Source organism: Schistocerca serialis, chromosome 4 (genome assembly GCF_023864345.2).
Source record: "Schistocerca serialis cubense isolate TAMUIC-IGC-003099 chromosome 4, iqSchSeri2.2, whole genome shotgun sequence".
Classification (NCBI taxonomy): Eukaryota; Metazoa; Arthropoda; class Insecta; order Orthoptera; family Acrididae; genus Schistocerca; species Schistocerca serialis.
The window spans coordinates 630,289,675-630,307,585 of record NC_064641.1 but is presented as its reverse complement, the minus strand read 5'-3'; the positions used below and the strand labels follow the sequence as shown (position 1 = coordinate 630,307,585).

Genomic DNA, 17,911 nt, shown 5'->3' with positions numbered 1-17,911 from the left:
TGCATGTCACAGCAGCTCGAGTTGAATTCTACCAGTGCCACAAGAAATCAAACCAGTCATACAGGGCCTGAGCAGTCAAACTCACAGCCTTAGCCATAAGTGTCAGTTCGTTACCGATACTGTGATGACTCTTATGCAGACACTATGGTGTGCAATACAATTATCTGTTTAGATCCAGACAAGGAGGCGCACTAGAAGGTTTTACTCTGTGAAAACTCCCATTGGCAGAAGTTTTGCAAATAGCACAATCTTTCAAAGTTTCTGAGGCAGTGGTTGACCAAACTGAAGCATGGGGCAATGTGGGAATAGTGTCACAAGATGTGCCCACTAGGACAACAGATAGCTTGCACGAGGAAGCAACAGTGGCGATGGTAAACACTTGGGCCCAGTGCTGGGCACACCAAGGCTGGCTGAGGCTGGCCCAAGCAGCCACAACCGCCACAGTACCAGCATCAGCATTCTCTATTTCAGTCTTGTCATTTCCATTTTGTCCAGAGTGAATATTCAGTGTGTCCTAAGCACTGGGCTGCTTGTAATGCTTGCCAGAAGAAAGGCTACATCACCTCCATATATCATTTACCAAAGGTTGCTCAGGATATGTACATGGATGTAGGCTGTGTGACTCCAATGCTTGTGACTACTCCCAAGTTGTTTATTGAGTTAACTGTTTTACACCATGTGCTCTGGCAGCAGGCCAACACAGGTGCTGTAGTGATTTAGTGATGTAATTGAATTCTGAAAGCTAAGCGAGTTTAGACTTGCTGCCATTGACACCAGTCACAGCTGTTGGGGCAGTTAATGATATCTGCCCCCCCCCCCCCATGAACCATGGACCTTGCCGTTGGTGGGGAGGCTTGCGTGCCTCAGCGATACAGATAGCGATACAGATAGCTGTGCTGGTACTGCGAACGGCTGAAAGCAAGGGGAAACTACGGCCGTAATTTTTCCCGAGGGCATGCAGCTTTACTGTATGATTAAATGATGATGGCGTCCTCTTGGGTAAAATATTCCGGAGGTAAAATAGTCCCCCATTCGGATTTCCGGGCGGGGACTACTCAAGAGGATGTCGTTATCAGGAGAAAGAAAACTGGCGTTCTACGGATCGGAGCGTGGAATGTCAGATCCCTTAATCGGGCAGGTAGGTTAGAAAATTTAAAAAGGGAAATGGATAGGTTAAAGTTAGATATAGTGGGAATTAGTGAAGTTCAGTGGCAGGAGGAACAAGACTTCTGGTCAGGTGACAACAGGGTTATAAACACAAAATCAAATAGGGGTAATGCAGGAGTAGGTTTAATAATGAACAGGAAAATAGGAATGCGGGTAAGCTACTACAAACAGCATAGTGAACGCATTATTGTGGCCAATATAGATACGAAGCCCACACCTACTACAGTAGTACAAGTCTATATGCCAACTAGCTCTGCAGATGACGAAGAAATTGAAGAAATGTATGATGAAATAAAAGAAATTATTCAGATAGTGAAGGGAGACGAAAATTTAATAGTCATGGGTGACTGGAATTCGAGAGTAGGAAAAGGGAGAGAAGGAAACGTAGTAGGTGAATATGGATTGGGGCTAAGAAATGAAAGAGGAAGCCGCCTGGTAGAATTTTGCACAGAGCACAACTTAATCATAGCTAACACTTGGTTTAAGAATCATGATAGAAGGTTGTATACATGGAAGAACCCTGGAGATACTAAAAGGTATCAAATAGGTTATATACTGGTAAGACAGAGATTTAGGAACCAGGTTTTAAATTGTAAGACATTTCCAGGGGCAGATGTGGACTCCGACCACAATCTATTGGTTATGACCTGTAGATTAAAACTGAAGAAACTGCAAAAATGTGGGAATTTAAGGAGATGGGACCTGGATAAACTGAAAGAACCAGAGATTGTACAGAGTTTCAGGGAGAGCATAAGGGAACAATTGACAGGAATGGGGGAAAGAAATACAGTAGAAGAAGAATGGGTAGCTTTGAGGGATGAAGTAGTGAAGGCAGCAGAGGATCAAGTAGGTAAAAAGACGAGGGCTAGTAGAAACCCTTGGGTAACAGAAGAAATATTGAATTTAATTGAGGAAAGGAGAAAATATAAAAATGCAGTAAATGAAGCAGGCAAAAAGGAATACAAACGTCTCAAAAATGAGATCGACAGGAAGTGCAAAATGGCTAAGCAGGGATGGCTAGAGGACAAATGTAAGAATGTAGAGGCTTATGTCACTAGGGGTAAGATAGATACTGCCTACAGGAAAATTAAAGAGACCTTTGGAGATAAGAGAACCACTTGCATGAACATCAAGAGCTCAGATGGAAACCCAGTTCTAAGCAAAGAAGGGAAAGCAGAAAGGTGGAAGGAGTATATAGAGGGTCTATACAAGGGCGATGTACTTGAGGACAATATTATGGAAATGGAAGAGGATGTAGATGAAGATGAAATGGGAGATACGATACTGCGTGAAGAGTTTGACAGAGCACTGAAAGGCCTGAGTCGAAACAAGGCCCCCGGAGTAGACAACATTCCATTGGAACTACTGACGGCCTTGGGAGAGCCAGTCCTGACAAAACTCTACCATCTGGTGAACAAGATGTATGAAACAGGCGAAATATCCTCAGACTTCAAGAAGAATATAATAATTCCAATCCCAAAGAAAGCAGGTGTTGACAGATGTGAAAATTACCAAACAATCAGTTTAATAAGCCACAGCTGCAAAATACTAACACGAATTCTTTACAGACGAATGGAAAAACTAGTAGAAGCCAACCTCGGGGAAGATCAGTTTGGATTCCGTAGAAATACTGGAACACGTGAGGCAATACTGATCTTATGACTTATCTTAGAAGAAAGATTAAAGAAGGACAAACCTACATTTCTAGCATTTGTAGACTTGGAGAAAGCTTTTGACAATGTTGACTGGAATACTCTCTTTCAAATTCTAAAGGCGGCAGGGGTAAAATACAGGGAGCGAAAGGCTATTTACAATTTGTACATAAACCAGGTGGCAGTTATAAGAGTCGAGGGACATGAAAGGGAAGCAGTGGTTGGGAAGGGAGTGAGACAGGGTTGTAGCCTCTCCCCGATGTTATTCAATCTGTATATTGAGCAATCAGTAAAGGAAACAAAAGAAAAATTTGGAGTAGGTATTAAAATCCATGGAGAAGAAATAAAAATTTTGAGGTTCGCCGATGACATTGTAATTCTGTCAGAGACAGCAAAGGACTTGGAAGAGCAGTTGAATGGAATGGATGGTGTCTTGAAGGGAGGATATAAGATGAACATCAACAAAAGCAAAACGAGGATAATGGAATGTAGTCGAATTAAGTCGGGTGATGTTGAGGGTATTAGATTAGGAAATGAGACACTTAAAGTAGTAAAGGAGTTTTGCTATTTGGGGAGCAAAATAACTGATGATGGTCGAAGTAGAGAGGATATAAAATGTAGACTGGCAATGGCAAGGAAAGCGTTTCTGAAGAAGAGAAATTTGTTAACATCGAGTATAGATTTAAGTGTCAGGAAGTCATTTCTGAAAGTATTTGTATGGAGTGTAGCCATGTATGGAAGTGAAACATGGACGGTAAACAGTTTGGACAAGAAGAGAATAGAAGCTTTCGAAATGTGGTGCTACAGAAGAATGCTGCAGATTAGATGGGTAGATCACATAACTAATGAGGAAGTATTGAATAGGATTGGGGAGAAGAGAAGTTTGTGGCACAACTTGACCAGACGAAGGGATCGGTTGGTAGGACATGTTCTGAGGCATCAAGGGATTACCAATTTAGTATTGGAGGGCAGCATGGAGGGTAAAAATCGTAGGGGGAGACCAAGAGATGAATACACTAAGCAGATTCAGAAAGATGTAGGTTGCAGTAGGTACTGGGAGATGAAGAAGCTTGCACAGGATAGAGTAGCATGGAGAGCTGCATCAAACCAGTCTCAGGACTGAAGACCACAACAACAACAAGTCAATGGTTTGCTCCATTACATTTTTTATGGTGTTGAGAACTTGTTTGGGATGGACACATTTCAGGCATATTTCACTGATGCAGTTCACATTGTGTCTGATCAAGTATCATATTCTCAATTGGAAACACTGTGTAAGGGGTTTTTGGACTTGTTTTAGAGGGTATAGTGATTGCTACAAATGTTTCTGCTCATATTTCTTAGAAATCCATGGCCTGGCCTTTTTCCTGTCACACATGTCCTATTCCTGTCACTCTGAAAGAGCAAGTGAAAGCAGAACTGGACAGCGGTGATGCAACCTGTTATAACTTGTGAATGGTCATCTCTGCTAGTTGTAGTTCGGAAGCCATCGGGGAAACGATACCTCTGTGGTGACTTCAGTACTACTGTCAACATGCAGTTTATCATGGATACACATTCTCTCCCAAGCCAGGAGGAAATGTTGGCAAAAATATTGGGTGGACAGTACTTCTCCAAAATTGATTTGTGTGAAGTGTGTCTGAGTGTACCTGTGGATGAACAGTCCCAGTGACTTCTGGTTTGGTTGATCTGTATCAATACTTGTGCCTTTCTTTTGGTGTGGCTAGCACCCCTGTTGTTTTCCAATGATTTTTTGGTTGCATTAATTAACTGGATGATGATGATGTCACAGGCTCTTCCACAGCTGATCACTTGAAAAATATGTGCAATGTGTCTTCTGTCTTATGGTGTAACCTCGCAAAACGTCAGTTTTTCCAACCTTCTGTTGTTTATTTGGGATTCAAGGTCTCGCAGGATGGAATTCCCCTCTGACACACCACATCTTTGCTGTTATGTCTATGCCTCAGCTCTTGACCATGAAGGAGCTCCAGGCCTTCTGAGAGAAGATAGCCTACTACAATAAATTCCTGCCAGGGATGGCCACTTCGGCCCTCCTGTTGCATGCCTTGTTGCACAAGAATGTACCTTTTGCTGGAGACCAGATTGTGAATGTGCTTTTCAAATGTTGAAATTCAAATTATTCTTGGCCCTTGTTTAGCTACATTCTCTCCACACCAGTACACAATTTTGGTAACTGATGCTTCAGTGTACAGCCTCACATGGTCCTAGCACACTGATATGCTGACGGTTCTGAACAGCCTGTTGTTTTCACCTCAAAATCTCTCAGTGCTGCCCATCAGTGTTACACTCAGGAGAAAAAAAAAGAGGCTCTTGTCATAGTCTATGCTCTCCAGAAATTTCACATTTTTTGTATATCTTGCAAGTTCCACCTTATTACTGACTATAAAACTTCGGTTTTGTTGTTTAACACTCACATTTTCTTGCCTAACAAGGCAGCACACTGTGTATAATGCTGGGGAGTGTTCTTGTCTTGCTACAATTATGAAATACATTTTTTGACCTACATATAAACATTCCAGTGTGGATGCCTCATCCACCCTCCTGTGGGTCCTGATCCCAACTTTGATCCTGAAGAATTGCTTTACTTCCATCTTGATACTGAAACACAGGTTGCAATTGATGGTTTCCCAATTATGGACTCATGCATAGCAGGTGCCATTGCCGCTGACACAGGTCTCTGCCGGGGGGGGGGGGGGGGGGGGGGGGGTTCTGTTTTTTAAACAGGGCTGGCCAGATGAACTGCCAGGTCAGGCTTTGGACCTTCCCGTCAACTATTTTTCCTTACAGTATCGCTATGTTTTCATGGTGTTTTGCTGTTGTCCACAGAAGATCTCTCTCCCAGAGCAGACATTCCTATCGCGCAGGTCACAGTTTGTACGCTCTTGAGGGTTTTTTCTATTGAGGGGTTGGTCTGTACCTTAGTTTCCAATAATGGGCCCCAGTTCGTTTCTCACACCTTTCAGCTATTTTGTTACCATCACAGCATTCATCATGTTACAACCACACCATTCCATCCTCAATCAAATAGTGAGGTGGAACAACTAGTGTGTGCGTTTGAGTCCCAAATGAAAAAGTTTGTTATGGAATCTTCATCAGACGATACCCTTCTCTGTTTGCTGAGCACGTATCACTCCGCGCCTATGGGGGAGCGGAGCCTGGCTGAGTTTCTTTACAACCAGCAGCCACACATGCTCCTCCACCTTCTGTGGCCTGTGCCACACCTGCCAAAGTTGGGTTAGTCCAACCCCTTCATCCCAGGATCGCTGGTATGGGTGTGAGGGTTTTGTCGCTGGCACGAATGTAAACCAGCCACTATTTTCTGCCACAGAGGATGCCATCTTCATGCTGTCCATATGGCCAACAGGCTGGTGGCACACCAATTTGATAAGTTGTGCTCCCACTCACTGCCAGAAGCTACTAGTATGTCAGTGCGGTGCCTGTCACCACAGCCTGTCCCTCAACTCTCCCCCTCAAGCCTGTCATCGCCTGCCGTGGAGGCACCCCCATCTCATTGGCTGCCTCCTCCATGTGTGGCACCCTGTGGTTCCAGCTTCCTGTCACCGGGTGCCAGTCTTGCTCCAGCCTCAAGTCCATAGCAGCAGGCTGCGCCAAGTGTAGGGTCACCGTGCACGTGTACTTAAATGAACTGCCCACTGTATCAGCACAGACCAGCCATTAGAGGCCTCCTGTAGGAAGCTTGCACACAACATGGTCTCTAGTGTACCATTTACTGGTGACTTACAGCTACATAGTACATTCAGAGCAGTGCTGACTCACTCTCACTATGTTCTTTTTGTTTGTATCATTCACATCAGTTGTTCTGTGTATCACTAATGTTGCACCTTCTGTATGATTCTTTTGTCTTGTCATGCGTGGAGTCATGAGAGGCTTATTTCCATTATTATTCAGAGGTATATGAGTAAAGCTGTATCTGTGTTACTTGTATCAGTTCTGTGTATTACTTGAAAACTACAGTTCTTATAAGTCTTAACGTAGTCTGCAAAGCGTGTATTTTTTTGTAATTTTTTATTTGACAGATGTTTTAGAGTTTGCCTCAATACTCTGATAGCAGGTGGTATCTATTGGCTGTTGTTCCTTGGAATGACCAATTTTTATTAGCTATTCTTGGAACACACCTTTCAAATAAGGACATGAAAGTACCAAAAAATCATTGTTAAACCCTTATTTCACACCAGAAACAATATTTTCTTGGAGAAATAAAAAAAAAATCGTCCTGAGTTAGGATGACTTCAAACATTGTAGTTATAGCTTAGTTGTGTACATATTTTAATCCTACAATTTTCCATTACAGCTCCAATATCAGACAAGGTCTGATGTGTTTCCATATTGTGTGTATAAATAAGGGCTGGTGAGAATGCTGTGAGTACAAATATTTGCTGGAAAGGGGTAAAATAAATGACATAAGCGCAGAAAGATATCTGATCTTAACTTTAAATCTGCTCAATTTGTAAGAGCATTTTAGTTACGACTTTTTAACCAAACACACAATGTTAAACTGATGTGTACATTAGTTCCATGAAATCAAAATTTCCAATGTAATATGAGTGATATTACCACAGTCATGTAATACAATATCAAACAACAGAGTAACCTAATAAACCTGTAGGAAAATTAGGCTGTATTTATCACAGTATCAAAGATATGCAACATTGTTTTGATGTATTGACATTTCAACACTAATTAGTTTGAGGTTGCAAAACAATTTTTACTTAAAAATGGGTATGAATAAAATAACACTTACCCACAATCAAAATACAAAGCATCATAGTTAGAGAAAATTACTCTAAATCCTTTCCTGATAAGTTCTGGTATTACTAGATCTGTGCCACGAGTCCAGATTTGTATAATGTAACGTTTGTTGTCAAGATATTTGTCAACATGAGCCACATCTGTGAGAGTGCTAGTCCACAGTATAACGGGTAGCTCCTTCTTTCCATTAGCCTCTGCCAACAAAGAGTATGCTCGGCTCTGGAATCTGTCCCACAATTCGTGAAGGCCTTCCTCTGTGCGAGGTATGCCATTTGCATCCATCCAGTCTGTTATCACTTCAGATGTGTTCCAACAGTTCATATTGACCTAAGAAAATAAAATGGTAATGAGTGTAGAGATTATTTTGCATCGCACAAATGCAAAATCATGTGGAATTTTATCAAAACTTTACATCATGTATGCACTGCATGTGAAAATGCTCTTTGTATATTACATATTTGTAAACAATTTAAATCTGGGTGTTTGGAAGGACTTAAGTAATAAACCAGCAATATATGTAACATATAGAATATTGCTCAAATGTGGGGGCCAAATACAGGTTTGCTTGATTCATGGAGGCATGTCACAAAAATACTGAAGGCACTGAACTGGAAGACTATTGAAGATAGACAAACTATCCCAAGAAAGTCTGTTAACAAAGTTTCAAGAACCGGCTTTAAATGATTACTTAAGGAATATACCACAATATCCCACGTAGCACTCACATAGGGATCGTGTGGATAAGGTTAGAATAATTTCTGCATGCACAGAGGCATTCAGACAAGCATTATTTCTGCACCCTATATGTGAATGGATAGATAAAAAAGATCTGTTCACCAAATGGCAGCAGAAGTAACCACATATGAAAGTTAAGGAAATATGTAAGCTTTTTGAGCCCATGGCTCCAACTAACAGAAGGGATGAAGGGGAAGGGAAAGGGATAAAGCAAAAGAACTGCTGAGGTTTAGAAAATGGGGATAGCTATGTAAAAGTCACCCAGAACCATGGGTCAGGGGAGACTTACCACATGGGATGAGAAGGAAAGACTAATTGTTGGGGTCTCCACAGGACGAGATCTGAAAACCTGAGAGCTTAAAAGGTGGAAGATAGGGTAATAAGCACACAGAGATTACTGACAAAAAAAGTGCGAGAGTTAGTAAGAGCAGAAATATATGTTAGAGGTGGGGGAATAGGAAATAGACAAGCCAGAAAATAAAAATGTAGAAAACTAAAAGGGGATGAAAAAAGATATAGCTACTTAGAAGGAATACTGAGACTGAAGAAACTGACATAGGCTAAAGCCCGGTGGGCAGTGAGAACCAAGGACATGTAATGCCTGTTCTCAATTATGGAGTTCTGAGACACTGGTGTTGGGAGAAGAATCCAGGTGGCATATGTGGTGAAACAGTAACCGAGGTTGTTACATTCATGTGTGTTGCCACTATACACCCTCTGTCCATGCTCATTCATCCTAACTAATAAGTTACTGTTAGTCAAAAAATTCTGATTTTCTTCATAGCTGTAGTTCAGCAGCTGCAGAATATTTCAATAAGGGTAAAAAGTCGGTCATCAGCTGCACAAGGAAACCTCTATTTGGTTCACTTTACCAATTTTGACAGTTTAAACCGTCATCTTCCGAAGCAAAATTGCTTCAAATCATGAGTTAGGCAATGTCAAAATAAGAACTGGATGGTGGTGTCCTTTGTTACAGAAACAATAAAACACTGAATCTGTAGCAAAACACACCACCATCTGATTTTTATTTTGATGCTGACTTACTAATGATTTGAACCCATTTCACTTCTAAAGATGACAGTTTAAACTGTCAAAATTGTTAAAGTGAACCAAATAAAAGTTGAAGATGGACCAAATAAAGGTTTTCTTGTGCAGTTGATGACTGATGTTTTATCTTTATTGCTGGATGTGGAGGCTTAACTGTAACAGCTTATTGAAAAACCTCTTCTCAGAGCTGTTTTGCTTTTCATGACAATGTGCCTACATCACAACATTTGACCCTGGAGAAACTGACAACAGTTAACCAATACTGTGACTTAGTTTCTTAGAATTATAATTCTTCCTTGGGTCAAGTTAGTTTATTATATTATAAATTTATGAGTTTAAATTCACAGCTCATTTTTACTCACCTCATCTCCTCCCATGTGAAAGACATCAGAGTCAAAAACATTTAACATGTCCTTATAGATACCAGCAAGTACTTGATACATCTTTTCACTAGTGGGATTCAGTTGACCACATGGAGGTTCCACACAATACTGAGACCATGGATCAGCTTTGAAGCATACTGTGGCATTATCTCCCACCCACTGCCATCCTTCACCCACATGTGCGGGAGCATCAAACTCTGGTATAATGCGAACCCCTCGCACTCTGGCATATTCCACAACTGACTTTATGTCATCAGGAGTATACACCTATCAATAAAACAAAAAAAATGTTTGCTTATTTTTAGTAATACCACTTAAATTGCTATTGAGTAACAAATAATTAACAATTCAAATCAGTTGCAGTACATGTAATATCAAATTCATAAGCTGACATGGAATGGTCATATTTTTATTTGTGTGCATGTCTACTGCTCAATACCTCTATTATCACTATAAATGGCCATCTTTTCCTGTTCAATTGTTTGAATGATTACTGTTTGGATCCTGTATTTATCATTAAGGACTGTTCACTTTGTTTCAAACCTTCTTTCATTGGCGAATGACTGGATGGAGGTATAAAGTAAGCTACAACTTGTGAAGCCATTCCTACTGATGAACATTCTTCAAACTTAAAAAATTCAATTAAACTTTGTGAAAACAAGACTTGGCCTTGTGGCACATGACCACACATCTGTTGGCAGATTTCTTAATTAAAATCAATGGGAGGAAATTATACTATGTCTCAGAGATGAAATCTGATCTTGTTTCAGCTTTTTCCAGTTAATAATACAGGAGATGCTAGTGTAACTCTATTCTTGGGAGTGAAATGTAATTGAGTTTTGCGAAACTTTTATTTCCCTCCTCATTAGAGTGCAATGATATACAATTTCACTCAAAATTACTTACCAGTACCTAAATGTAGTGTAAATATTAGGTCAGTTATTTAGACCACTTAACCATTACATTGCAGTGTATGTAAAAGTAATTGAAGTATGTATTATTATAATTATGTAAACCACTAAGTATTAGTAATGAAGATGTAATTAAACAAGCACTTTCCTTATGAAGTTCAGGAAAAAGTAATCAGAACACACAGGAAAAATTTAATTTATTATTTCTCCTTGTTACCAAAAATTTCTGCCTAAAGGAGGTACTGTGTGAAATTAACAACTCTGGAAGAGGCAAGTAGAAGAATAACTTCCACATAAAGGCAAAAGTAACAAACAATAAAATGGATGAGGAAAAACGAGGAAACCTTACAAGCGAAAAACACAACCACAATTCTTAAAAAAACAATTACCTTTTCTGGTGAGTATGCTCCATATTGACTAAGTTTTGGGAAAGTCTCAGAAACAAATGGAAAACTGTGCGAGTCAGTGATATGCCAGTGGAAAGTGTTGAGTTTATTTGCAGCCATAGCATCAATTGTCCTCTTGATGGAAGCAACAGAGAAATAGCTTCTTGCAGTATCAAGTGCGATGGCACGGTGTGGGAAAGCAGGACTGTCAGAAAGGTTTATCTCTGACAGCAACAACAACTGCTTATTGATGTCATCATACACAATAAGCTGATACAGTGTCTCCAGTGCATGCCGTGCACCAAAGAATGTGTCTGCCGTTACAGCTACATTTACCTGTAAACATTTGAAAGTTGTTTCACATACAACATTTGAAAATAATACACAATGCTTGGCAGCCAGAGCAGCATAGAAAGCCATCTACAATCTGCCTTCTTATGGAAAGTAAGAAGTTTAGTCTAATATTGTTTGAAGAATGACTTCTACATACAAATCTTTGAAAGTGCTTTTATTTTACAGCTGTATCTTCAGAATATGCTGTCTCAGTAAAATAAGTTATGCACTCAAAAGCAAAATTATAAATCAGTCAATCTTCATGTATATACAAGGAAGAACAGTAAATGGGTAATGAGTGGTGAATGGTTAGTGAGGAAAACCTTTTGATAAGAGATAAACAACTGCTATTCAGTATAACTGTGGAAGCACAAGTTTTTTTCAAAATAATTTACTTGGTTAAATTCAGCTGGCATAAACACAAATAGCCTTAAATACTACAGTAATAGAACTATTACTTGTTAATACAGTGAGCAAATTAAATTTCTATCATTGGCTTATCTTTTGTTAATATGTACTTTTGACTTGTTTCATATCACTGAGAGTTTTCCTCCTTGATGAGATCTATTTAACACAATGAATGAATGAATGAATGAAGTGGATCTGTTATTACATGCAAATATTCCATTACTGTGACCAGATCAATCATTTCCTAACATGGTACATATTAACCACTTCATTTTGCGTCCACAAGTTGACTGCTAAGTATTATAAAGACTAAATTTGTTCAGTTCTCTCTGTGAGTTATGACTGTGACAAACAGGATAGCTTGCAATTTCATTACATGTATACAGCTGACAACCTGGCAAATGCACTACCTTCCACTTTCCTTCATTAAAAGTGGTGGTACATAAGGCATTTAACATTACTCTTTAATGTGTCTGGATGCAGAATTTCCTGCCACATACCACTGACAAAATGCTCGTGGGTTTCCAACCAAATGGCAGTGTTGGAAAACCTCAACATATCAACAAAGATCATGCCCATCATCTTCTGACTGTAAACCTGGCAGCTCTTCATCATCACTACTTTGCAGTAACATGTATGATAATACTGGCCTGGAAGCACAAAAATAAACTGCTTATTATCAGTCTAACTCAAGACTTATGAATCAAATTTTCTGCAGCAATGATGACACCTCTACCACACATCAAAATCACTAAAATTATTGTAACATTAATGTAAGATGGACTTTCTATCCAGAAGTTCAAGTTCCTTTAGAATATTTTTGATGTCAGTTCTGATTTTTATTTCTTATGGCTTCATTTTTTTTTTTTTTTTTTTGCTTAGTTTATATTTTACAATGTATTATTTATTATAAATTCACTGCGATAGTAGCTCTTCATTCTTACAAATTGACTGCCTACATGAGGCTCAAATTTGAATATGCACCATCTCACAGTTGTCTCCTTTTCATTCCTTGTTCCGTATGTGCCACTTGAATCAAACTTTATAGAGGCTTTTCTTCTCTGGATCATTTGTGTATAGATCACTCTCAACTTTTTACTCCAATGATAAAATATCAGAAAAATCCTGGATGTTTAAGATCGATGATCTTATACGTTGACAAACAGAACTTCAAATAGTCACATTACCGCGCGGCCACTATGGTCACAGGTTCAAATCCTGCCTCGGGCATGGATGTGTGTGATGTCCTTAGGTTAGTTAGGTTTAAGTAGTTCTAAGTTCTAGGGGACTGATGACCCCCAGATGTTGAGTCCCATAGTGCTCAGAGCCATTTGAACCTTTTTTTAGTCACATTACTAAGTAACTATTTGTCACGGTATATTAATGTGTGTTATTGTGTTGTGACAAGTTCTATTAGAATTTATGTACTCAGCGATAGTGGAAAATCAGTTTACTACATAGTTACATTAACATAGTTATGCTCCAAAAACAAAGGAGCTTCTGTGCAGTCTCACAACAAACAAATAAATAAATAAAATAAAATAAAATAATAAATGACATGGTGAAATTGTTCTGAGCAGTGGAAGGAACAAATGCAGTTATACGTAATCAAAAATTATTTCTTGTTTGACAGTGACCATAATTAACTACACATATTTGGTAAATTCACAAATCAGCATCATCTGTCTTGTTTGTTTTGTTTCAGAGCAAGTACACATTTTCCAGTGGAGTGAGAGAACACTCTCGCATGAAACTATAAGTTGATTGATACCGATGAAGCTTGTTAGAGTTTAAAGTCAAAAACCTGCCATACAAAAATGGCAGAAATAGTTCCTTAAATGTAAGCAGTCTTCTCTTTTTATCTGGTCTCAATTTTTTATATTTATTTTTGTGACAGCTCTGTTTGCAAAGTGACAGGAAATGGCAGAGTGATATTGCCTACCAGAGTGAGTCACAAATAATGAGTCTGAAGGGGCGGAACAAGGAAGCAGGTGGGAGGTGAGCCATAAGAGGTAAGGAGGAAGTGGCTGTATGTATGCCAGATATGCAGTTGTGCTGTTAGCTGCAATGGACAACAGAAGTTGAGCATGGGTGTATATAGGGTGGTTTTCTCAGCATTATAAATTATGTTCAGTCATGTGAGCAACTCCAACCAGCTGCATAAACAAAGCATTGCAATACCACATGGGGAAATAATAGCTTTTAAACTAATTGAACAATGATAATTCAAAGCACATCAAAATGACTTTCTGACCAAGGTGATTAAATGAAGTAATGACAAAGGTAATTGAGCTTCAGAGGCTTTATTGGGTTACATTTGTATAAAATATAATTATTTATTGTCTACAACAACATGTCAACTCCCTCTATTGATTGGAAATTTGGTTTGGCTGCAACACTGGCAAATATGATTGTACAATACCATAATAAAACCAGATTTTTTTACTGTAGTAGTACATGAAACTTGGTAGGCAAACAAATGCTTTACCTACAAGGAATTGGTTTAATTAAGAAATTTTAATTTGCCTATTCAAATATTATAATTTTCTAGAGTTTGCTAAGATTATTTAATGACTTCCATCTTAGACATTTTATTTATTTACTTTTAATGGTTTACTATTTGTGTATCCTGCTCAGCTTTTAGAAATAGAGTTTGTTAATTGAACTAATTTTACAGATGTCAACTCATTCATTCAGACATGTGAACAAAGCCACGCTTACCTGCACAGTTGCACATTTTAGAGGATTCAGAGTTGAAGTGAGTGAAGTCCTCACTAGCAAGGGACAGTAATGTTGTGCCACTTTGTGATTTGTGCAATGACAATAGGCATAGAGGCTATTTTCAGCAGTGGCTTATAAAACTGAAGCCATTTTTAAAACAATGTAATAAGACCATTTAGCTTCATTCCAACAACAACAGAAGTTTAATTATGCCTATAATGACTGTAAATATCGTCGAAGTCCATCATTTAAAAAGTTTAATAAGAATTAATGACATGTACGCAAGACTGGACAAATGAATGCAGCTCCCTCAGGCAATAACTTTGTCTCTACAAAATGACAGGCCTTAGCATGCTCCTTGGTTGATGCATGTTCCCATGATTTGTTACAGTTATGTGTATGTGTGAGTGCAGAAAAGCACACAGTAAGCTGCTAAATGAATTGCATGGGTCAGTAAGCTACCTGTTAGTAAGGTTTTTGGCTACATGATGTACTATAAAAGTTTCTCTTGTTAACTGATTGATACGTGCAAGACCATATCTGTAACATTCAACATAATATATCTGTCTGTCCCCACAAACACAAAATATTTTTTTTTAAATGTGACACATGTTTCACCAATGTCACGTAAGTGATGTGAGTAATTTAATTATCAAGTGAAACACGCAAGCATAATGTTACCAACTAATATCTTATCTATCAGCTGCACTCTTGGTATTGCGTTGCAAACATCTGATAATGGCCTAAGGTTGAAGCTTGCCAGTAATATAATGTATATACACGATGTGTCAAAGGAATAAAACTGACAGCCTGCAGTGGTTAAAATGGTTTCATCATTTAGATGATACATTGAGGCTGTGGACTCTTCTGAAGAAATTTGAGTTCGAGGACCTGACATGAAAATGTTAACTGTATATTTGAAGTTCCTATGGTCTGGGCATTCATTCTTGCCTAACTGTGGACTTTGGTATACTTTAAAAAGCAAGTAAAAAGGAATGACACATTTACTTGCTGGAAGATTGCCTCATAATGATAAAATCAGTAAATAGGAATAAGCTTCAAACTCACAGACATTTTAAAATATAGAAATAAATTTCTGAACATCAGAACTTTGGAAAACACTATAATTAACAGGAAAGGGGACTTGCAAGCACAATATGTTAACTGGATACATATACATACGCTGAGGCTTTTAAAATGCTGGCCTTTTTGACTAAATACAAAGAAACTTTCTGAGCTCTGTTGGCTCGTGTTCCCGCCATCATGTATTTTACACCCTTTTTTTAATTTAAATTACTGTTGTCACTGAGTTGCTGCTTTGCCTGACTGTGACCAATGCTAGCAGTGCATACTGATATATCCCCTCTCACAGTATCTTTGCTTGACTGGTATTGCTTCCCAGTTGTCGTTTGTCATAGGGGAGTTCGGGTTGCGAGTTCGGGCTGCCAGTCAGTTGGAATGCATCTGGAGCACAGTCCGGACCTGCCAGTCGGGGAGTTGCAATGCAGCACTAGTGCAGTCAGGTTGGAATTGTGAGGTCTGCGTCAACATGGCTCACCCGACAATGGTCGCCACACATCGCTTGAGCTGGGCCACGGTCTTGGTGTCAGGTTGTGCGTGTAGTTGGCGTTATTTCCACTGATGACTATTTTAGATGTTGTCAGCATCTGAGAGGAGTCGGTTGGTTGCCGAGGACCAGGTACGTTATCTCCATGTGGTCCAGTCAGCTGGGTCCGCTGGCGGTCCCTGTGCAGTGTCGGCGCATGTGTGGAGCTGTTCAATCGCTACGAGCTTCATGGTTCACCGATCCAGGACATCAACTTGAGTAGTGGTTTCAAGTACCCAAGCCACATCCGTTTGTGCTGTGTGGTTAGTTTTGGTGGTTTGCTGTTGGGGAAGTTTTCCTGTGAGCAACACTGAGTGTTTCTATTGCTGAAATTTAGCTGCCATGTGTTGGAATTAACTATATGGGTTGACTACAATTCAAGTGCATCAGTGGACTTTTCTGCCTTGTGGCCATTAGTGTTCTGGTTACCTACCCTGGCCAGCTTCCTTTCCTCACCTGTTGTCACTGTTCAACATGGTGTATCTCTCTCTCTCTCTCTCTCTCGGGAAACATTCCACGTGGGAAAAATATATCTAAAAACAAAGATGATGTGACTTACAAAATGAAAGCACTGCCAGGTCAATAGTCACACAAACATACACACAAAATTCTAGCTTTCGCAACCAACGGTTGCTTCGTCAGGAAAGAGAGATGGAGAGGGAAAGATGAAAGGATGTGGGTTTTAAGGGAGAGGGTAAGGAGTCATCCCAATCCTGGGAGTGGAAAGACTTACCTTAGGGGGAAAAAAGGACGGGTATACACTCGCACACACACACATATCCATCCACACATATACAGACACAAGCAGACATATTCAAAGACACAGACACATCGACCTGCCAGCGCTTTCGTTTGGTAAGTCACATCATCTTCCACTTTCGATCACCTTTGTGTTTCATTTTGAGAGATGACTCCAGAAAAGAAACTACAAGGAAGGCCTCCACAGACTAGCAAACATGCATGAAAATCTATCTTATTAGTACAGAAGACCAGTGAGTATACAGAAGAGAAATTATATGATTCATTCCTGCCATTGTGCTTTGTACTTCAAAACTATTCCAGTACCGCTAAACACATGGTCCAGCAGTGTAACTATATGGAATAAAGATGACATTTTTCATGACAAGAATATGAAGAAATACTTCCGTATGCAGTTGTGACCAGGGTAGTAGATATCCCATGTGTAGTGAAGCAGTTTACATAATTCAATAAAGGCAAGTGTTCTGGTCCAGACTGTACACCAGTTGGGTTCCTTTCATAGTATACTGACACAATACCTCCATACTTAGCAATCATATACAGCCATTCGCTTGTCAAAAGATCCACATCTAAAGATGGTAAAGTTGCATAGTCGCACCAAAATGTAAGGGAAATAGGAATAATACACTGAATTATAGATCCACATCAGCGATGTCAGTTTACAGTAGGATTTTGGAACATATATTGTGTTCCATCATTATGAATTACCTCAGAGAAAAGAAAATATTGACACAGTCAACACAGATTCAGAAAATATTGTTCTTGGAAACACAGAACTGTGTCTATGAAGTAACATCTTAGTTGTGCAACTGGATTCATGATTTACTGTCAGAACAGTCACAGTTTGTAGTAACTAATGGCAAACCACTGAGTAAAACAAAAATAATGTAGGATTCCCTAAGGAATTGTTATAGGCACTTTGCTGTTCTAATCTATATAAATGATTTAGGAGACATCTGAGCAGGACTGTTGCATTGCTTGCAAATTAAGGTCTTACTTGCTATCTAGTAAA

At 39.3% G+C, this 17,911-nt stretch overlaps 1 protein-coding gene across 3 annotated transcripts in view; it reads right to left on the bottom strand.

The window, feature by feature from the left end:
* LOC126475462 (chitooligosaccharidolytic beta-N-acetylglucosaminidase) overlaps positions 1–17,911 on the bottom strand; it is a 229,968-nt gene that overhangs the window by 5,408 nt on the left and 206,649 nt on the right. For all 3 annotated transcript variants that reach the window (XM_050103346.1, XM_050103345.1, XM_050103344.1), the window contains exons 4-6: positions 11,076–11,408; positions 9,755–10,042; positions 7,603–7,937 (exon numbers count right to left, since the gene is read on the bottom strand). In XM_050103346.1, the coding sequence (XP_049959303.1) occupies positions 7,603–7,937; positions 9,755–10,042; positions 11,076–11,408 (956 nt within the window). The remainder of the gene's footprint in view (positions 1–7,602; positions 7,938–9,754; positions 10,043–11,075; positions 11,409–17,911) is intronic.